This window comes from Ceratosolen solmsi, unplaced genomic scaffold, assembly GCF_000503995.2.
Source record: "Ceratosolen solmsi marchali unplaced genomic scaffold, CerSol_1.0 scaffold58, whole genome shotgun sequence".
In the NCBI taxonomy this organism is placed as follows: domain Eukaryota; kingdom Metazoa; phylum Arthropoda; class Insecta; order Hymenoptera; family Agaonidae; genus Ceratosolen; species Ceratosolen solmsi.
In genome coordinates this window covers 1,388,029-1,411,210 of record NW_011948447.1, presented here as the reverse complement: position 1 = coordinate 1,411,210, position 23,182 = coordinate 1,388,029, and the positions used below count along the sequence as shown (strand labels likewise).

Genomic DNA, 23,182 nt, shown 5'->3' with positions numbered 1-23,182 from the left:
AAAAACTAGCATAACTTACTGTACAGTTGAAACATTGACTGTGGTAGTTATTATTCAGAGCTTCTACCCAACGGTCACCAGCTTCTACTGGGAACCCGCAAGCGAAGCATTTTGTCGTAAATAGGTCATTCCAATCTGTCGAGTAAATATTTATATTAAAGAAATGAATTCATCGGCTAGTTGCGAGTATGATATAATAAAGAATTTCAATTAAATTTTAAATGAATGAATTTATAATTTAAATCAAATGATTTTGAAAAATTGTAATGTAATGCTCACTGATGGTTGACACGATGAATAGCTCAATTATTAAATTGCATTTTAAATGAAATTAATGAAATAAATGTTTAATATTTTCTGTTTATAAAGTAAGGACGATAATATTAGTATTTTTACTACTCATATTTCAAATTGTTTAATCCTAATTTATCTATTTAATTATGACATTTGTCATATTTTTAAATGAATTCATTAACATTTTAACAATGATAGAACTATGAACCTCTTTCGCAATATGGAAGTCCTTCTTCGAGGAAGAAAGGACTGTTACCAAAGTGTTTTCCACAATGGGCACAATTGAAACATTCAGGATGGAAATGTTTTCCGATAGCATTCAAACAATCCTAAAACAGCATAAATATTAAGTTTTTAAATTTTTCTACGTAACATGTTATATTTATATTTTTCTATTCTATGTTTCTACATTATCTACAGTTTTATACAGAAATTATTTTATAAGTACGCACTCCTTTAATTTTGTTATTGCATTTGTTACATGATGGTGCAATGAATCGTTCAAAACAATATTCGCAGTAGAGTTGTCCTTTTTCCTCGACAAAACCAATATCTTGCAAGCCACGACGGCATTGTAGATTTTCGCAGACGAAATGCTCTGGGCACCAGATCTGCCCCAATGCAGAAATAAATGGACCCCTAATGAAAACATTAATGAAGTGTTTTAAATTTAAAGTCAGCTATTAAATATTAGATTTGATTAAAAGATTTAATTATGTAATTAATATTAAAAAATAATATTAAAAAAAATAATGAAAAATATAAATTTATCATTAAATATAAAATAATGATATTTGAGATAAACGAATATATGCTATTAATTAGTAAATACAAAAAATAAATAAAATTTCATGTTCAAATTTTTGTCAAATTTTGATACTAAAGGCGAAAACTTGATAAAAATGTTTAAAAATAACAAACCTTGTAATTTCGATATTACAGCGACAACAAACTGGTTTTACATTAAGACCGTTTAGACGGTTGTTAGTATTTTCTTCATTAACTGCACAAAGACATGCAATAAATTAAATTATTTGCCAAAAAAATTAAGTTTTAAAACATTAAAATTTAAATTATATCGCGAAGAAAGAGTTATTTTTCTTAATGCAGTAAAATGTTAACATTAAATAATTGTTCATTAGTAAAAGTAACTGATTCAGAAGGATATTCAGAGAAATTGGAAAATTTACTAAAGTATTTGCTTCCAGTCATTTAGTAACGCGAAAAAATACGTAATCAATGAAAATAATATTATTCTGAATTTTTTTACCAAAAATATTAAATAAATACAGAATTTGCATATTAATTTCAAACAAAATAAATTCATAAACAAATTTTCATTATTAAAATAAATCATGCGAGAATAATAGGGTTACGGATGATGCAGCAATCTGAAAAAAATGATACAGCAAAGCAATTAACATCTGCTGTGAATACACTCGAAAACTTCCTTAAAAAAAAAAATCACATTATCAGCGGTATCCCCAAGCTTGTTTTAATACCTGACGTGGGAATCGCAGGCTGCACAGAGAGGGACTCGCAATCCGGATCCCGCCTGATTCAGAATGCCTTTACCACGATTGGGTGCACTGCTACCCGCAAAGGTTCCTCCCTTGTTACCACCAAAGCCGCTTGCACCGCTACCTAGATCCGGGTGGGATGACAAATTTGGTGGGTCTACTGAATTCTGGATCTTATTTGCCAGGCAACTGGTTTGGGTCTGGATTTGGGATTGGGTTCGACTCTGAGTTTCACATATAGTTTGGGTTTCGCGTCGGAACCTATTTTGATTATAAATACTCTGGCATTTGATTTTTGTGGTATTGCTTCTGCAAGACGGAAGCTGAGCTGATTGACTTTGCGGCTTATAAAGTTTTACCCTTGGCACTTGTGGTGTAGGTGTAACAACAGCTTGGCTTTCGCGTTTACAAAGCGTTAGAGTGGTTATTTGATTGCAAAGGTTAGTGCGTGGCTGTGGCTTGTGTATTGGTTGGAATCCGCAATCACGACTCTCCGAATTAGAACTGAAGCTCGTCGAGGTCGAGCTCGCATTAGTTGCGCTGCGTGGACAGCCTTGGTTGGAATACTGGTTGGATTGCTCTTCTGGATGAGGTATCTGAGGAAATGGGAGTTTCGCTTTTTCAGCACTGAGACACTTTAAGATTGGCTTAGGATACTGGACAGATCGAACTCCAGCTATTCCAGTACAGATGCTGGCATCAACGCTATGGGTGGTTTTGTCATTACCTAAGCTAGTTGTGCAATTTCCTGAAGTCGATCCGCAGTAACAAGAGGGTTTTTTACAAATTCCACCAGCTTGCGCCAGACATGGAGATACAGAAACATCCAAGCGATCGGGTGTAGGCGTAATGCACACACCGCTCATTCCAATACCGTCACATGGAACTATAACTACACCTGATTTACAGGTTGTATCGCCATGAGCTTTGATTGGCAAAACGGTTACACCAGTCATTGGGCAAGGAAGCTTGGGTAACAGAGGTGGAATATCGTGACGAATTCGTCTCACCTCAGGTGCACCCATTGGGGCGAATACACGTATTCCTGTTTTTTGAATCTTGTCTAAAATGCTATTTTGTATTTTAGGGCATTGTAAAGTTGGTTGGTTATCAGAATTTTGAGAAATATAGCAATTATCATTTTCTACTGGTGATATTGAAGGCTGCTCTGATTCATCGTACTCCTTAAGTTTGTGTTCCATTTTTGTTATATGATGACTTCCGTCACATTCTTCGGTAACAGTATCATTGTGCTCTTGAATGTGAGCATGTTTATGTATACCTTCTCCGAGCCACGAAACAGTTTTAGAGCAAATAGTATTTTGATTTTTATGAATTTTAGGAGTATCTTCTTCATAATGATACTGAACAGTTTCTGTTTTATTAGGTGTCGTTATATCTCTTTGATTACTTCGTTTGCAAGGTGGTGGATCATCTCGGATTCTCGGAGCTCTTATAAAGTATGTTGGAGTTTCTAGTGGATCTGATATAGGAGATTTGCAACACCCTGGTGTAGGGGTTCTACTTGATGATGAATAATCATGACCTTGTACTAGTGATTGTTCCTCGCAGACTAGACATTTTTGGTATTGAGGAATAGTATCAGGTTTTTTCAATCCACAAGACGAAACTCTGCCACTAGGTGTTTGAGATCTAGAGTAACAAGGTGAAGCAGAACGATTACGGAAACGAAAGTCTAGTGGGGGTGTTGGAAGAGGTCGCGGTCCTTCAGATTTTTTTGGTGGCTCTTTTGGTTTTCCACGGTAAAGAATTTGTGAAGGTGCGCTATAACCTTCGTAAGTTGTTTTCATTTCTGGAGTTTGCGATTGACATCTACAAATAGCCTTTTCTGCGTTAACATCTCTGCCTAAAGGCGAATACGGACGATCTGATGCAGTGGTTAAAGCTGCAACAAATGGAGAAACCGATCTATTTGGAATGGGTGGAAGCTTCGGCTGGCATTTTCTACAAATACTATTTTGTTTGTATATTACTTCATGATGATGTAATTCCCTGGTTTCACCATGAAAAGACATGTTGCCATCAGATTGTAATGGTGAATACCTATGATCTGAAGTTGTCGATAAAGATTTACACATGTCCGATTGCCATTCTTTTGGATTAGAATTTTTAACTGGGGTTTGCGGCACAGAACAAACTTCTGTTTCTCTTACTTTAACAAACTGTACGTGTTTTTTAGAATTCCAGTTATCCGTTGATTTTTGTTGCTGTTCTTCTGACTGCTGTGAAAATCGTGAACACAAACGACGTTCTTGAAGAGTTGGTTGACGTCTTTCTGGTATCTGTTGATCTCGAAGACTCTGATGAACTTCCACCTGTTCACGAAGACTTTTTCTACGTTGTTGTTTATAATCTTTAAGTTCACAATGTTTTTTAATATTCATTTCTTCTTTTACAACTGTTATTTGTGTTTTAGATTGTTGATCATCTTCCATCTGTATTTTAATAACTCGTTCTGTAGAAGGTGGACGATCATTAAGCTGGACATTATTAATTCGTTCATTAGGGCATTGATATTTCTTTTCGATGATTTCACTTCGTTGTGTACTGTAGATAGTTTGATCACTAGATTTTTCAGCTGCTTCTTCATCTAGCCGTCGATGTTCTTCTGCTTTTCTTTGACTTTCGATTTTTAATCGCTGTATTTGTTTTTCTTCATCCTTTTTTCTCATTTCAATTAATAAACATTCTTCTTGCCTTTTTCTTTCTTCTTCTTCTCGTTGTCTTTGTTCCTTCTCTGCCTTTAGTTTTCGTTCTTTATCTTCACGCATACGAGTTTCTTCAATTAATTGTTGAGTATCTATTTTTTGAGTTAAAGTTTCAGTAGATGCCGATAAATGCTTTCTACCAGATATATCTTCTACTTCTCGATCCACCGTAGAAGATCTTTGCATAAATTGCTCACTTACAAATTGAGACTGCTCTTCCTGTTTCCCGAATGAAAGTCCTATTTCTTGATCCGGTGTTACAAGTTCAACAATCTTTTCATATGTTGTAGTTTTTTTAATGTGTAAGTTACCTTTATCTTCTTCTTCAGTCTCAGTGTACAGATCGTGTTCACCATCTATTCCTTTTGGACAAATGGCAACATCCGATGGAACTAGTTTCGATAAATCTATGGATGGTTTCCGTTGAACTTCATATTCTAGTTTTTGCGGTTCTACTTTAGATTCGCATATAAACCTACATACTTGCGACGTTTTATGCTCTCGTTGGTGAATATTGCCTTCAGTTGTGCAAGATTCTTTTTCACTATGGACATGTTGTTCCTGATGTTGATGCTCAGGTGGGGTTGGCTGATGTCGCTCACAAGGTGATTCTCGTTTATAAATCGTTTGACTAATTTCTCTTTCTAATGATTGTTCACGCTGGCAGACCTTTTCACGTTGGCATACTTCCTTTCCGCAGTAATTACCACAAATATGTTCTTGTTGTGATTTATAAGATGACTGAAATAAATTTGTACCAGAAGTTACAGTCGCTGTCCATGGACGTGGGATTGGTTGAGTGATCCTCGTAGGCGTCAACGATCTTCGTATGCTATCAGTCGAACTGGCTCGAGAGGATGAGCGGTCACAACGGGACTGGCGTGATTCCTTTGAATTTCCTAATTCGACTCGTCGAAAAACTGGTCCTACGCAGCTATATTGTTCCATTTCGTTCTCGTTTCGATGATTCTGTTGTTGTTCACGAAATTTATTACGTCGGTTATATTCGCGACTAATAACAGAAGCGACTGTGGCGCGACGTTCGCGTGTTACCTGGCGGGTTTGCTTATCAATTGTTGGATTTGGATCAATATAAAGAGGGCTAGCAGTGGGGTAGGTAATGTCTTCAATGGGTTTAATAGGTGGCCACGTTGGAAATTTATTCCTTGGTGTAGGTGGTTTTTCGGAAACTTTTGGCTGGCCAATTTCTTGCAGTACCTCGTAAGAGCAACAGTCTTCGTGATAGAACTGAGGCTTAACCTCGCTATGCCTTAAATCGTAACAGTCTTCGTAATAGGATGCGCTCTCTATCTTGTCGGCGAAACATTTTGGAAAATATAGGACGAGGATTCGTATATTCGAATATGTAATTTCGTTAAAATATTAAAAAATTTTATTGATTCGTAATTTTAATTAGTATACATAAGTGATAAGCAATGACACACAAGGAATTAGAAGCAATAGACAGTTAGTTTGAGTTAGAAAGAAAAAAAAGAAAATTTAGTTGAGTAGAAGCACGACAAAGGTTTAATTGCAAAAGTTGTTTAATTTTTAATTAATATAATAAATGATATATGTGTTCCCATAAGTTTATATATATGTATATACTGTGTATACATATATCTATACATTACAATTATTAGTCTATAAATTTATCGAGCAATCGTATATAAGGTTTATGCTCTTGCCAAATAAATAATGCATTAAAGCATTTTAATTAATAAGTTTAAATATTCTATCTATAATAATAATAATAATAATAATAAGAGGAACAACAACAACAAGAACAACAATAATGGCAACAATAACAACAATAATAATATCATAATAATTATTATTATAACATCAACGGTAATATATTTGATAAAGATGTTGATAATAATGATTAAATAATAACAATAATAAAATAAGCGTTAAATTAAGATTACATGATTAAATAGTGTGCGATCAGTTTTAATGTTTTGTATTTATGTAGGCATCAAATAAAAAAATTTATCAATAATTTTTTTAATAAAAATATTTAATTTCTTTGAATAAATTAAAAAATTCTAAATACAAGTATTATTAACATTTAATATGTATAATCATAATCAAACGAATTTTTTAATTTAAAAGTTATTTTATATAATAGTGTGAACAGATTCCTGAAAATATGAGTAGAACTGTGTGGACAGAATTATTTTCAAATAAATGTTCCTAATAAATTATTAATAAACAAACTAATAATATTTCAATGAAAAGTTTATTGAACCAAAGTAAGTCTATTTAACATATTTATTTAACACAATAGTTTTGTACAATGCACTCTTCAGCATTCATAATCTATAATTGATATATTATTTTTTACGATTGTTAATATTCATTTTACAAAAAGATTTGTGATAATTTAAGAAAATTATTAATAGTAAAAATTCGACACTAAATGTTTCTATTTAAATAAATAATAAAAGTTATTATAAAGTTTAAATATTTAAAATTAATACTTATCAAATATGAAATATATCGTTACATTTGTAAGTACCCAAATGATTAGAAAGTATTTTTTTAATGTAAGTATAATCTATGAATATTAATAATATAAATTAGTATATCTTGTCGATTTTCATTATTACTGTTTATCCTTGAATTTATTTATAAAATTAATTTTAATTATTTCGTTAATTCTTGCTCTATTGATGATCAAATTGTAAATCGGATAGTTTTGAAATATTTACATGTGTTTGTGTTTTGAAATTCACTATAAATGATACATAATATTATGTGTATTAAAAAAAAAGAACGAAATTTGTGTCGAATATACATCATATAAAATAGACTCCTTCTCAAAATGAAATGGCAGTGATTTTCGAATTTACATTCAGAATATAAATTCAGGATCATTAAAATATTTTAGGCCTAATAGGTTAAACTCAAAGAAACTTAATATTAAATGATTTATTAAATTATCAGGTTGAAAATTGCGAAAACTGGAATCCCAAGCTACAAGCAATCAAAAAATCACACTTGAAAAAAATAAGCGAAGAAGCTATTATTGTGTGAAGCTATTGTGTGAAGAAACTAAACAACACCTTAATTTTTTTTTATTCCCATATACATTTATTGTTTATGAAAATTATATTGTCAAGCACCAAAAGTATAGTAGTTATTAATTGAATAAGTAAATTAACGCAATATTATTGTATAATATATTCTTGTATACTATATTTACTTTAATATTTTGGATAATGTTTTTTCAAAATATGTTCTATAACGTATAGCAGCTCATAATGAACTACACGTCCTATTAATAAAGTAATTGCGCGTGAATTGTAGTTGAGAGCTGCCTGTTCACGCGATGAGGGAGAAAGGTCGGGGTTTCGGGTTGAATGACGTAGTTGCTGAAAATAAAAATACAAAATAACACAGTCAACATTAAAATGAAGGATTGGGTTTACATCTCAAAGTTTTAAAATTTTTTTATTATTTTATTTAAGGAATGTAAGTTCATGTGCAGGCATAATAATTTTAAAAGTTTTCCGATAAATGGATTATGTTCTTGAAAGTAACTATTTATTGTATAGAATGCGATTAATTTTAATAATACTATTAAACAATTTTGAAATAAAATTTTAATCTGGGTTTTTATTGACTAACAGATGATAAAATGGTTACATATATTTATTACAAAAATGACTAAATAGCTCGATTAAGCATTACTATTCTTTGATCGTAAAGGAACATTTTTATTATAAAGACTACGATGAATACTCCAATTATTCACATTTATCTGTATAAATACGTTCACCTATAAGCCACTAATGAATCTATGTGTTATTCGCAGTTGCTAGAAATAAACACTACTTACAAATCTTTTCTATGGACAAATACTTTTTAAAATTTAATAAAGTGTTGAATCACATGCAAGTTCAAAATAAAATAAGCAAAGCTTTCAAAGATTCATAATGCGAACTTCCACAGGCAGATGGCCAAATTCTCAGTAAATGGAAAATTCGGGCGCACACATAAATAGCAACTGCTCCAAGGTGCTTCGTTATAAGTTTTTCGAAAGGGTAATTAAATTAATATACAGGATTACGTAAAGGTGAAGGCAATGTTAAAACAGACACCCAACGTCATCGATAAAATAGGATGAAAGGATGATCTGGTTACTATTGAGCTGAGACCATCGCGGCTGGCAGCTCTCAATGCATCGCGAAACGTCACCGAGAAGTACATCCTCACAGCTACTTCACGATATCCGAGTGTACTTCACCCATTATCGAACACTTCCCGGAACCTTTGCATTAGCCTGATTTTCCCTGGAATTCGGTCTTCGTCAGTTGACGTGACAAATGGAGATTATTGCACTCGGCTGACGAGTAAGTGACTCGCAAATCGTCGCCGAGCGTATATGTCGATGCTTACATTTTCAATTAAACTCTTTACCGGCCTTCAAAGTCATATATTTATTTGCCCTGATTCCTTAGTCCTAATAGAGTTGTTTTTACGAATTTCTATTATCACTTCAACTGCTGAAATGCATCGTATGCATGTCTTTCTTATTTGATCAAGTTCTCAAATATAATTTATAATGAGTATATTGAATTGTTGGATCGTATATGTAATATAAATGATTGTTAACCTGAATAAATAAGATTTGCATTATGCAAATTTCCTTCTTCTATTTATATTCATATATAGCTATATTTTAATTTTATTGAGTAAATAATTAAATTTCATTTTTAATTTAAGCTAATAATCTATGATCTTACGTTTGAGATGTATGAAATTATATGGGAGAAAATAATATAAACCGTTTTAATTCATAAATTATTTCAAATATTCTTTTATCATTATCTTATATCGACCTTTGGAGACTAATGAAGTACTTAAGATTTTAATTTAAAAAATTTTTCTCGTAGAGCATGGTTGTATATAATATGAAATATTATTAAAACTGAACCATTATTATTTTAATACTGTATTTAATTTAATAATTATTCGCTTCTGTAAAGTAAAAGTATTTATTATCATATCAGAGTACGTTATATATAAATCATATACGAAAAATGATAAAAGAACATTAATGTAACATAAATTAATTAATATTTATATAAAAGACTTAATTAGGCAATATAATTTATTTGGATTTAAATACATACATACTTTTAGTTTATTGATTAAATTCTCTACAGTACTGATCGAAGTATCATAATGAATGGAATCGAGTAAATAATTAAAAAAGAATGAAGAGAGAATAAAAGAGCAATTAGTATATCGATAAAGAGATTTTTTGTTGAATGAAGATAAAAATAAAGCTTATAAGGTAAGCCCTATAGAAGCCTACGATATGAAGATCACAATTACAAAATCTAGCGTCATGTGGTAAAATTTCTTGACAGTCGTTGTAACTTTAAAATGAGAATATTTTAACATTGGCAGAGCAGAGAAATGACCTATTTGTGAGAATTGAATTCAAGGTTAAATGACGAAAATAAAGTCATTTAAATTTATTAACTTTGACTTATTTGAAGAAGGATGATTTTAACAAATTGCACATACTTCCTTACCAATATATTTATCATACTTAACAATACACTTATATTTTAACGTTATAAGTAACTACTACTACTTGATTCATAGAATTTCAAAGTTTTTTATCGTTATCTTTGTGATAGTAAATATTTATGTACTCGCTATATATAAAAATAATTAACGAAAAAAAGAAGATTTTATACATTATAAAAAGTAAGAAGTTGCTATTTAAATATTATTTTATGGGCGGTTATTATAAGAAAAACATAAACGTAAAATTAACATAAAAATTTTTTTTTATTTCTTACTATGAATTAATTACTTTCATCGCTAATATTATTAATCGTTATTAATATTAACGATATAAGTAACCACAACTAATTTTTCAAACTTTTTCAAACTTTTCAAATTTTTCACACTGTTGACTGTGGTGTACTGCAACAGTAGATGCATCGAGTGCATTGCGAGTACGTAATGTTTGTTCTATTTATATGACAGATTATGTATAGAGAATAAAACATGTATTTATTGTAAAAGAAACTCACCACCACTTAAAGATTGAGTCTGAGAACGTGGTAAAGTACTGCTTCCGGTATTAATAATAGGTGAGGACGAATAGTTCTGATTCGAGATGGTTGAGCCTAGGAAGGGCTTAGGGCCACCAATATTATTAGTCGTTGGCACCTGCAAAATAACAAACACACACACACTAGTACAGTTAATTGGCTTTCTCCTTAGTCTATAATTTTTCAGTTAGCTTACGTGGAACAGGATGTAAAATAACTGCAAATGTTTGTTCTATATGAAGAGAAACGACACAAGGACGGTTTTCTTAAAAGCATTTAATTTGATACACGTAAATATCGAAACAATTGTAAATTTAAGTCTTAAAAGAACAGAAAGGCTGCTACAGATTTGCAATTAACAAATATTTTATTTTAAGAAAACTAATGTTTTGCAAAACTCGCGCAAGAATTGGTGAACTTATTCATAAACGTACGAATAGCAAGCGCGCAGCATAAATAAAAAGCGTTCAATAAAAATTATCCATTTTTTTATAAAATTTAAAGCAAATGAAGCGGATATAAACAAAGTGACAACTATAAAAAGGACAAATTCTGGAGGTAAAGGACAGCAGCGGATATGGAGAGTGATAATTACAATAAGCCGGGAAGGCTGCCGAGTCTGATCCTCGTGGAAAATGTGAATGTGCGACAGGCGTCTTCGACGAGGGCTTGGACGCGAGTGTTGCTGAGCTCAATGAGATGCAACCAAGGATAGAGTCGCGATCACGAGTCCGGAAGCTATGCCAACGCAATGCAATGGGTACTCGAAGCGTGACCTTACCGAGGTTATACGATTGTTTTCCTCACCTCTTAATCCCACCCTTCTCTTTTCATTTTAGCTCTGTTTTTGCAGATTTGCTGTTGGAAAATACGTAACAATATTGATGGCAAATATTTGCCGAATCGCCGATATCGATATACGTGCTTGCACATGTTAGGAAGTTCCAGATAGACACGCGCGCGCCCATATATATAATATGTATATCATATATATACGATATGTATTCATAAACACACACACACGCACACACACACACGCACACACACACACACACACACACACGCACACATTATATATATATATATATATATATATATAATTTATAATTGAATACAAAATAAGAATGGCATTTAATGTATGTATGAATTCATTAGTATTTATAGAATTCGACACATAAAAGCACGCGTGTACGTCTATATTCTAATGTATCATATAGAATTTAGGATTGTGAATAGGCATATATTGCATGAATGATACGAGGTAAATGAAATATATTATAGATTATTTTAGTATTCTCAATAAGTAAAACATTTATAACGTATTTATAATTTTTAAAAAGAAAGTTATAGATAAGCATCGAATTAAAAAAAAATACCGAAAATAATATTCAGAAATATTTATATAATAATCGATCGAAATAATATAATTGCTTGTCTGTGATTACCAATGACGAGAATGAGGTCAACTTCAAATAGATAAAAGTTTAAAAACATATCTACAAACGAATATAATTTATTTTGATGAACAAGAAAAGACAATTTTAAGAAATCTTACGTAATATAAACAAATATAAATGATAATCAACATAAATGTTATAAGTAATATATACATTGCAAATACGCGATAGCAGAGCGACTAATTTATTTTAATGATATTATAAAAATTCAATAATATAAAAAAATTATAAAAATTAAAATGAAAAATTCTTTTATATCATAAAATATTATCGATGATTATTATTGAATTTTAGAATACGCCAAAAGAGAAATAGAAAATTGTTAAAAAATGAAAGAATGAAACCATTGGAATTCTAAAAAAAGATTGCAGATATCTTGTACTTTCGTATATTGGTATTATTTTCTTTGTTATTTCCTTACTCGTTTTTCTTACTGAAGATATATATATATATGCCTGTGTGTGTGTATTTGTGTATGTATATCTTAAATTAGTATTATAGCGTTTAGAATTACTTGGTATTATTTATGATAAAAAATAATATTAATGTTCATCGTAAATGATACAATGTAAGCATTAGTAAGATTATTAAAGTGGCGAGAGGAAGTAAAACGAATTTCCTAATAAACATTTCCACGATGGGGGTTTGGCCATCCCTGACTCATGGGATCAATAGTTTTAAGAATTCGTAATTACTCGTCGATATGGCTAGAGACTGTAAAGTTAATTCGACGTCGGTCTCAGGCGCGAATAGTCACCTTCAGGGTTTGCGTGTACGCGCTTTGCGGGCAGTAGTCCCGTTCGTCGAACTCGTAGCCGTCTTGTTGCTGCTCAAGGGCGAAATCGCGTATGCTATCTGCGAGCTTGTGCAGCTTGTTGTCGGTGTTGTTAATGTAGTTGTTAGTGGGGTTACGGTTACAGTCGAGTCCGTGACCATTACTTTGCGTCCGGATGGTCAGTGTGCTCGTGTACGTTTTCGATTCGCAGTGAGTTGCCGGTTCGACACCGTTGCTGTTTATCTCATCGTAGCTGTTGTAATAATGCTGCTGTTGTTGCTGAGGCTGTTGATGCTGATCAGGACTGTAGCTCTGCATGTAGCTCTGTAAAAGCGGTTACTGCCGAGGACACACGCACACGCACGCACACAACTTATCACACTTAATAATTGTGTATTATGTACATCGCTTCCGAAAGAAAGCAAGAGATGCTCATATTTCTGTTACTGATGAGTACAAATAAGTAAAACGCAGTGCTAGAGTGAATAAAATTGCTATTAACAAGCGAGGTTTTACTTTATGCATTAAGCTAGTTCGTAATTATGGAAAAACTTCTTTTATTTGAATTTATCCATCTTAATTATCTTCGGTCAATAAGAAATGTGTTTGTCTATGCTCGAAGACCTTATAAGTGTATTACTTTTATATTAATATGATATTAAACGTTTAATTTCAAATTTAACTTTCGGCATTGACATATATTTGACATTGACACGATTGTTCTCATCTTTTGTAAGAAATTAGTATTTAATACTAGTTTATGAAGACAGTGATTCATTTGAAAAATATATCGTGAAATTTTTAAATATTTTGAAAAATGAGCCACTGCAGTTTATCCATGCAATAGGTTGACTACTTACTTCAAACATTTAAATCAAATAATTTAGTTAATTGATTCGACAAAGCGAAAGCTTTAGTAATTTTAATAAATATATTTAAAAAATCGTTGAATACGTTAATTAGTTAATTGTTTAATTTAGTTAAATTACTGCATTGCATATGCCAGATTCATTACACACTTATTTTAACAATGCTAATTAATTTAGTCATAATCCAATTTTACTTTAAGGAGTTACTAATGTAAGATATTAATTCGATGTAAAAGATTTTTCTTGTCAAAGTCGACTTTATCATTTTTTAAATAAAATATATAGTTAGCTTTTATTAATGCATTTATCCTAATTCTATATAAGTAAATTTGCTCAAATAAATTTAAATGTAATTTTCAAAACTACTAATAATTTTCAAATCAATTTATAATGTTAAATAATTAATTACATTTATAATTAACTTAAGCAATAACAAGTAAATTATTATTTTAGAAGTTATGAATTATAAGTTATATAATATAGTATATAAATATATAATATATAAATATAGCTATAAAACAGTAATTTTTTATTTTTGAGATATATAATCTTAAAAGATTATCGTTTAAATCAACATTAGAAAACTATGCTACATTTCATTAAAATAATATTTTTCTTAAAAATATTGGAATTGCAAAATTTATGATAAAAATGTAAAACTAATTCAAAATTTAATTAAAAGAGTAAAGTTAAATAAAACAATTCAACGCACTGATAATGGCTGAGGCGCTGAGTTTCCATGATTACTTAATGATGGTGAATGAGACCCAATGTTCGATAACGCCGCAGAAATCGTACTTACAGGAGCTTTCTGACCACTGTAAAAATACGAACGTAATAACTTATATTTATAACTAAACTTATTTTTTATATTCTTATTTATTGATAAACTATTTATATGAATTATCATATTCACTTTAAACACCTTTAAAATATATGTGTATTTGTGTTTTAAATTAAGTGATTTTTGTTTAAAAGTGTTTTTTAAGAAAATAATCGTTACAGAAAATAATAAATAACTTCAACTATACTTATAACTTTAATTTCAAATAATTTTTCAATTTAGAAATTATTTTTTAAGAGACTCAGTTAAAGGTATAAACAATTTTAATATTTTTTTTCAACAATATTAACAGTAGTAATATATATATATATATATATAATAAATGAGTATAATGATGTATAAGAACAGTGTGAAACGTGTTAAATACTGAAGCAATATTGATCAATACTGAAAATAGTTTGAAATCAAAGGATTACTTTATATTATTATCAATTCCTCATGTTCATAAATTTGAAAATTGATTGTAGTTCAAAAGATAAATTAAGATATGTTAAACGTACGGTCCAACAGTTACTGGTATGAGTCCAGCTGGTGCGTTTTGTCTGGCGACCAATTTAGCATGGATGTCACAGTACAATTTATTGTTGATGTTGTAATAACCGACGTTCTTGAGGGAAGTTCCACAGGTTGAACATTTGAAGCATTCGACGTGAAGATTCTTCTCCTTTATTCTCACGAATACACCACTAAATTATCAATGCGGAGTAGAGGCTTATTGAGTATTTGATTGATGCACAAGCTTCAGAATATTATTAATTAATGAAATCAATCAAGTGTAGCTTTATGACTTAAAAAAAATAATTACATTTTTTTTGTTGAACAGTAATAATGATAAACATTGAGAAATAAAACTATTCGATATTATGAAGGTATATTAAGGTATAATGTTACAAGTAATAAGAATTAAAAATTTTTTGTATCGAAGTATAAAATTCATTGTTAATGATTTATCTCTTAAGTTTAGATTAAATTTCAGTAAAATCGAATAAGTAATAATTATGAAAATGGTCTACTCTATAATAATCAATCAGATAAATAATTTTTCATATCAAAGTTTTCTTCTATATCGATTAAATTTGTTATTTTACAGATTTTATTTTCAAATTAAAATTCTATTATACAATAAGATTTTTCGAATAGTTGTCATTAAACACACATTTGTTTAATTTCGTTAAAACGTAAATCGAAGCCAAAATAAAATATGTTAGTAAGATATAGAGGTAAATGATCTAGCATCGACTTATTTTGATTTTGTAGAAAGATATCCTTTTTGACGAAGTACTAATGAATTTATTTTAATCTTTCTTGCATTCGCTAAATATGATTACTTTCTTGAAAATATTTTCTTGAATTTTTTTAAGTTTATTAAAAGGAAGTCGATTCGAAATCACACTTGGTAGCGAACAACGTTTTGTCCATCAAGAAACATGTTTTTGTATAAGACAGCACAGAGAGAAAATTTTACTAAATTATGAAAAAGAAAAAACTCCTTATGAAAAATCATTTTACTTTAACCGTTGATGTATTTGAATGGGCCAATGAACTAAAATTAAAATACAATGCAGCCTATTTACTTCCATCTAAAGCTATATGACGTGATATTGAGAAACAATTAGCGGCAAAAAACAGTCGAAGATGACGCTATCACAGATACGAAAGTTTGTATAATAAGAGCAAAAGCTATATTTAATAGGCGCACTTTTAAGAGCTTTTGGAGCATGAATAAAAATTATGAGAAAAAAGAAGAATACGTATATAACAATAAAAAAGACCAATAAAAAAAGACACTGACTATCCACAATAAGACAAGCATTAGATAATAATGATAATGTCGTGGCTCAACAGATGCAACTCTTCGTTACAACGTATATGTTCGGGAATAACATTGGGTGTGTGTGGAGGAACACTTCATTTAGAACAGCTCGCTAAATGCTGGATGGAAAATACGACTATAGCAATTGCTAGCAAATGATTAATGTACAATGTGTAATGTACATTACATAGAAGGATATACGCGTCCTTGACACCTCTCGGTTTTCCTATCATTATACACAACAGGCTTAAAACTATTGGCAGTTAGAAGGTTCCATTTCAATTCAGAGTGACTACTATTATTTGAATGTGTATTCTTGGACTCTCATAGCTTACTTTTCACCGTGCGTCTTTATTTAAATAGCATATCTTAGATTTAATCTAAGGCAATTAAATTTTTTAACCTAATTAATTTTCTTAAAGTGATTTATCCACTTGCATCTTTTAGAGTTTTTTAAAATGTTCTCTCGGATATGTAAATATGAAATATTAAATATTGGCGATTGAATATGACTTTAAGCTTAAGATGACAATATATGTTTATTTGCAAAATTGCTATCAATCTAAAACAAACATTTTGGCCCAATATTTTTTAGAATTTTTCTACAATCAATGCTGTTATATTTTGAATTTTGAAAAAAGCCGTAAAATTTCATATCGCGATAAGAAATTTATGTTTGTACATTACATCTTTTCTAGTCTATTATATACTTACTATCAAATAAATAGTTGATTCAGAAAAATACCTTTATTTAAAATGTAGATTTATCATTTTTTAATTTTGCTTCATTAAAATAAAGCAGGAAAATTTTTATTTTAGCACAATAAAAAAGAATTATATTATTTGCCAAAGTGCCTATTAAAATAAAAAGTTTTTATAAAGCAGTTAATATTTTATTTTATTCATATATTTATGGAGAAAGCTACATATGAAATGTTATGAAAGTGAAGGTATTTTATGAAATGAAAAATGAACTTAACAATAAATAAAGAGTTATGAGATAAAAAATGATTATTATGATACAAAATAATAAAACATTTGATCTATATATTAAAGGCTTGCATAGTAATTATTTAAAAGTATTAATTTAATTATTATTAAATTGATAATATAAATATATTTTTATAATTAAGTTTGTGTTTAAAATTGTAATAAATTATAAAGTCTTAACATTCTGTACGATTTTGAAGTAAAGTTCAGTTTTATATTACATTGACATTACTAGTATGAAATTCTAAACAAATTCTCATGTTGTCTCTTATCCGACATTAAATAGTAGTTAACTTTGCAGTAATTGAGACCACATAGAGGAAGAAAGAGATATGATTCATATCATTAGGGAATTGTGATAGCGTACAGAGGTGGACCATCAAAATAATGAGCGATAGCAACAGCTAGTAAATACACAAACTACACGAAGAAAGCATCGTACACAATTAGATCTGCTCCCGATTTGAGGGAGTTAAAGCTGAGACCGAGGTTTGCAAATGGATTCCCTCCTGTAGTAGATGATCTTGCGAACATAAGTCGAAGGATCAATAACCACTATTAGAGGATATAATTGCAAATGGAGATGCATCATGAGCTGCTGGGCCAAAGCTACTAAAAATTACACGATCAGACTGTCGCAGGTGTTGCAGATGACAAGATTGTCGATTATGGTTGTTCGTTGCTGGAGCCGCGGGGTCGGAGTGCCGGGGTTACGGGTGTCGTTGGCGGTCCACGGGGGTAAGGGTGACCTTGGGCCGCACGACCTTCTGCTGATCGCATGGCTCACCGACAAATAGTGCTGTATCCGCGTCGGGACTGTGCCGTGGAGAAACAAACAACAGGAGAACCATCTTTATACGTAGCACAAATATACACGAGGGTCTTTTACTTGCCAAGAAGATCGAGGCCGTGATCGCCCGGGGCTGAAACTCGCTAGTTTTGAAAGCTTTTTCCGTTACGACCGAGGAGTTCCTGGGAGCTTAGGAAGGTACTCGCGAGAGCGAACTTCGTCGCCACTCTCTTACTTGTTTTATAACAACGAGAATCAAGGGACTCAATAGAAATGCAAAATTAGAGAAAGTGAACAACTCCAGCCCCGGGGAGGTATGCGGTTTCTGCTTGTACGGGATTTTTTGATAACCAAGAAGGAGTTCGAGCCGTTAGTCGAGAGTCTGGACATTGTTCCGCTACGCAGACCTGCAAATGGCGAAACTTACATAATAAGCCTCTCGCAATCAGCACAGATGTTCTGTCCGGGTAAGAGGCTCGGCTGGGGTGTGCCGGACTGAGGCCGTGTCTCCGGCGCTTGGACTGAACGCAGACCAGTCAGGGTCGGCGACGTCGGTGTCACGACTCCGCTGTGGGGCAACGGCTCTGCTGTTTGATCCACATTTGTTTTTCCCCATTAGCTTTTAATTCCTTATCTTGCTTTTGTACACACACACGCATACATGCACTGTCTCACTTTCTACGCTCTTATGAAATGTATTTTAATGAAACTTAGTCGGGGGGATTACAGCGTTAGGTTAACCTCGACTTCTTCATAAAAGTTGTTTCAAGCGAAAAAAGGTATCTATCTACACATGCTTAAATGCTTGCTCGATCAACAGTTATAAAAGAGAGCACAATTTAATAACAGTTACATCAACCGAGGGGACAAAGAATATACCGTCGTTAAGATCGACTTATCAACTTAATTTTTTCGATATTTGTTAAAAAAAAATAGATAAAAAATGTAAGTAATGTTAGAAAGAAATTTTGAATCAAAATATCTTACTTTCTATTATTTTTAATTGAGCAAGAATTTCATTCATTACATTTGATTGTGTAGATACGATATGTTTTAATCTATATTTAAAAATTGTGATATTATAAAAAAAAGATTTTGTTTATTAAACATATTAAGTAAGTGAAAATATGTAATTAAAATATATTGATCTTTTTCAATTTATTACTAGATGTAGCATTGAAATTTTTTAAATTTATATAATAATTTTCATTATTCAATATTCATTAAAAATAAAAAAAATTAAGGATAAATTTGACCAAATTAAAACATTGTTGTACCCCTACCTGTATTGATTTCGTAAGTTCACTTTACATAAATTTATCGGTATAATACGTATTTAAACATTAACTTGCATAAATAGAAAAGAGAAATAGGTAATATATCGAAAATAATAAATGTGTGAGAAACTAACCAGGCTCGGGTGTTCTTGGTTCCTTATCAGCTTCCTGAACCATCTTAAATACTTCACTGTTCTGAGCGTTGTAATTCTTTTCGTTCTTCTTGAAGTTCACTCTAAATGTTTACGTCATAAATGAAAACTTGCACAAGAAGCGACGTATCGACATTCCATATAATTAAAGTATTCTTACTCGAATATCCAAAGTTTCATTTGCTTACCCTAATACACCTCCAGCCAATACTTCAGCTTGAGCTGATAATGTTTCAGCGATTGTCTCTTCGCTATAAATTCCAACGGGGCTGTTGTACTGCTTGTTAACTATTGACTTTATTGTACCATCACTTGTTCCATTAAGCTATGACATTAAAAAAATGTATGCAGTATTAATAAATTAAAAAGTAACAATTAATAATGTATTGACTTTTGAAATATATATACATAAGCATAAGTACACCTATGTATTTGTCAATACTATTCTACGTAATTGAGGTTACCTCACATTTTCTTCTTTCGTGAGTGACATTTAATTATTGCTTTTGAATTCATAATCGATATTTTACTACTTTGTCCGGTAAAATTTCGTAAAGACGAGCAAAATATATCAATTTTAACCAAGAGAAGAATAGAAACCGTAATATAAACTTAAAAGTCAATTATAATATTAATATTGATTTGATATCGTATTACCTGCAGTGTAACAAGTAGATAAGTATCGAAAAGTAAAGCAATAAGTAAGAAGTTAAGAGCACTTTACATCACATAATCAGCAAGCCCATTCATACGGATAAGTTATGCAACTGTCATCTAGGAGAAATGTTGCTAATATCCCGGCATAATAAACTTATAGCAAGTGAAAAAAGCGTTAGTCAAAGTGTAATGTTTTTGCAATACTCGGTTATCTCCAGCGTACTTTTACACTCGCGTGTCTCGAGTGCGAGTAATGGCAAGCAAAACACTGGAGAGTAAGAGACTAATCAGGGCAGGCGACGCTATAAGCGTTGATGGCACTCACTGCGAATCGCAAATGGGTTTAATGAGCGTACGCGACGAGTCTATTTTTGCGTGACCGGGAAGCGTCACTGCACGGCACGTCCGCACAATACTTACGAACGGCTTGGGACTAAAGTTGTGCCCGCTGCCGATGAGGTGGATATCCTGCTTCTTGGCCGCTAACGAGGTCTTCGTCACTGGGGGTATATTGCTGGCTGGGAGCTGGGGTTGTGGCGCTGGGATCGACGCTGTTACTGGTGAGACACTCGGCCTCCACGTGTTCACACCCCTAAGACATTAGCCGGAAATAGACAGAAAAGAGTGTCAGTGGTAAAGAGAACAAGAATTGCGCCTACCTTTACGTCTCCCCTTTTTGCAATCATTTTTAATCTTTAGTTTGTACGGTTCCATGACGATTTTGAATATTTTTATCTGGTTCAGCTCTTTTGCTAAATCGTCAGTTAATTACAGTCAAACTTTCAAAGTTTATTGGTATTATAAATATAGAATTTTCAATCGATGGATCTTATATAATTCAATATAAGAATATTCTTATTGCTTGCTAAACAAGATATGTTAATATATATAAGAAGATATTTAATTTAAAGATATTATGTTACATAAACTAAAACAAAACAATGCTTGCAATTAAATGATTGTGGTGTGTATTATTGCATAGTGTCGGTATTATTATGCCGGGTTTAATATCAATTGCATACCGTTACACTAATATACGTTTATCTTGGTCGAGATTCTTGACGTATTTAATTTTACAAATACTATTAATCTCCAATTATTTTTTTTTTGATAAATATTTTAAGAATTCACGAGATCAGAATTAATATTAATACTTATAAAATACGTCATATATCATGTGTCTAAATTATCTCTTTTGAATTCGATAAAGTATTTATCGCGAGATGAATTCCAGATATTGATCGAAAAATTAATAAACGGTAATAGTAAAAGAATTCAAATCGATTTAGTTTTATTAAATATAAATTGTTATGATTTTTCAAAAAGTATCTTCTATATTAATACCTCATAATTAATAGTTGAAGTCAATGTAATATGATTCATAAGTATTAAAACAAATGAAATAAAAGTGAAAAAGGAGGATAAGGACATAAAGTTTAACTGCTTCTACCGCGGCAATCTTGTATTAACTGAGAGCACCACAATCGGCAAAAAAAGCTTCTTTAAAAGAAAAAAAAGTACCTGTGCACGGTCACTTCGAAGGTGTTGCCGGCCCTGACAATTACGTCCTGCGCATCCTTGTGCCTGAGATTAAACATATCGATGCTGTTGACTCTTATGACAGCGTCGCCCGCCCGCAAACCCGCTGCCGCGGCTGGAGATCCGTTATTCACCTAAAATAAAAATAATAAGAAACGACGCTGAAATATTGATCCAATTCAATAATTAAGAGAACCTTAATCATGTTCTTAATATCATCATAATCTAAGTAATTGTTATTCATAGACAAATTTAAGATGAATAAAATCTACGTTAGAACTACGAATTAAACAGAAATTTCGTGTGTATGCGTTCTTATATCAATCGATATTTTCTTTAAAATACAAATATGCTCAGATAAATTTTTGTTTGTGTTGAGTTGAAATGAGATATCCGAAGTTCCTTGAATTTCCTTATTTAAAATTTTACTTTCCAAGCATGTTTTACTTCTTTATTATTATTATTATTGTTTTTTTCATAAGTTGCTAATAAATTAATCTTAATTTAGTCATAAATTTTGGCAATAATCACCTTATTAAGCTCAGTACTTTAGTAAATAAAATATTCTTTTAATTATATTTATTGTTAAAATTTGGTAATACGTATTTACTCCCATAAATATGTGAGCTGTAATTAAAAAGATTGAATATCTTGATGTTGAGTAATTATTTTGCTTTTCTGGATGTAATAAGCTAATGAAACGGAGAAAGCGGAGAAATAGTTTCAAATACATACGTCCATTCCTATTAGAAGCATACAATGCAAGTAGAAATTTTAAGTCCATGTACAATAAGCTCTTAGTTATGTATAAAATGCAATTACTTATTTTTTCAATTACTTTGTTAAGCAAAGTGCTCAATATAAGTAATTTAATTTTAAATACCAACAATTTGCGAATAATTGATTAATCGTGATTAGATTTCAATAAAAAATTATCCACGAACTAACCGTAGTTTTTAAATAAAATGAAACAATGCATGGTAATATTTTATAAAATTATAAAATATTTTATAAAATTTGAACAACGATATATAGGGCGAGTCTCTTACTTTCAACGTGCACTTAAAAAACTAGCAGGTGCACAGAGAAGACGAACAATGCGCCAGAAAGCCAAAATCGCAAATATCTGGCGGAACATGGTCGGGCAATGGACAAGAAATTCAATGAAAGGCACAGGATCAGAGAAAGTAAAAAGGAAGGCTCTTGTCGTTAAAAACCATTAAATGGCGTACCAAAGAAAACGATCGACTTCCACTTTCCCAAATAGTCGTGCTTGTTGAAGCCGTAGTGCCGTGCCATAAAGTAACACGAGAACCAAGCAGCCCAACAATTTGGAGCTTCCCCGCCGGCAGCGGGGGCGCTTTTTACACAGCGGGATATTTTAGGGATCGATCGA

At 31.4% G+C, this 23,182-nt stretch overlaps 2 protein-coding genes across 2 annotated transcripts in view; both read right to left on the bottom strand.

Moving 5' to 3' along the window:
• Positions 1–1,789: 1,789 nt before the first annotated feature.
• LOC105366320 (uncharacterized) lies at positions 1,790–10,748 on the bottom strand. Its single transcript, XM_011504726.1, has 2 exons — positions 10,603–10,748; positions 1,790–5,850 (listed from the first exon to the last, which is right to left on the bottom strand). Exon 2 carries the CDS (start codon positions 5,489–5,491, stop codon positions 1,790–1,792), a length of 3,702 nt encoding a protein of 1,233 aa, XP_011503028.1. The 5' UTR covers positions 5,492–5,850; positions 10,603–10,748.
• Positions 10,749–12,802: 2,054 nt separating this feature from the next.
• The window catches only part of LOC105366298 (PDZ and LIM domain protein Zasp), a 39,342-nt gene continuing 28,962 nt past the window's right edge, over positions 12,803–23,182 (bottom strand). The window contains exons 2-9 of the mRNA XM_011504703.1: positions 21,769–21,920; positions 20,668–20,839; positions 19,779–19,915; positions 19,573–19,673; positions 18,589–18,748; positions 15,069–15,254; positions 14,437–14,542; positions 12,803–13,179 (exon numbers count right to left, since the gene is read on the bottom strand). Coding sequence (XP_011503005.1) covers positions 12,820–13,179; positions 14,437–14,542; positions 15,069–15,254; positions 18,589–18,748; positions 19,573–19,673; positions 19,779–19,915; positions 20,668–20,839; positions 21,769–21,920 — 1,374 coding nt within the window. The 3' untranslated portion in view covers positions 12,803–12,819. The remainder of the gene's footprint in view (positions 13,180–14,436; positions 14,543–15,068; positions 15,255–18,588; positions 18,749–19,572; positions 19,674–19,778; positions 19,916–20,667; positions 20,840–21,768; positions 21,921–23,182) is intronic.

Bases quoted from the DNA above. Each gene is read 5' to 3' on its own strand.
- LOC105366320 (XM_011504726.1), bottom strand. From the start codon at position 5,491: ATGGAACAATATAGCTGCGTAGGACCAGTTTTTCGACGAGTCGAATTA.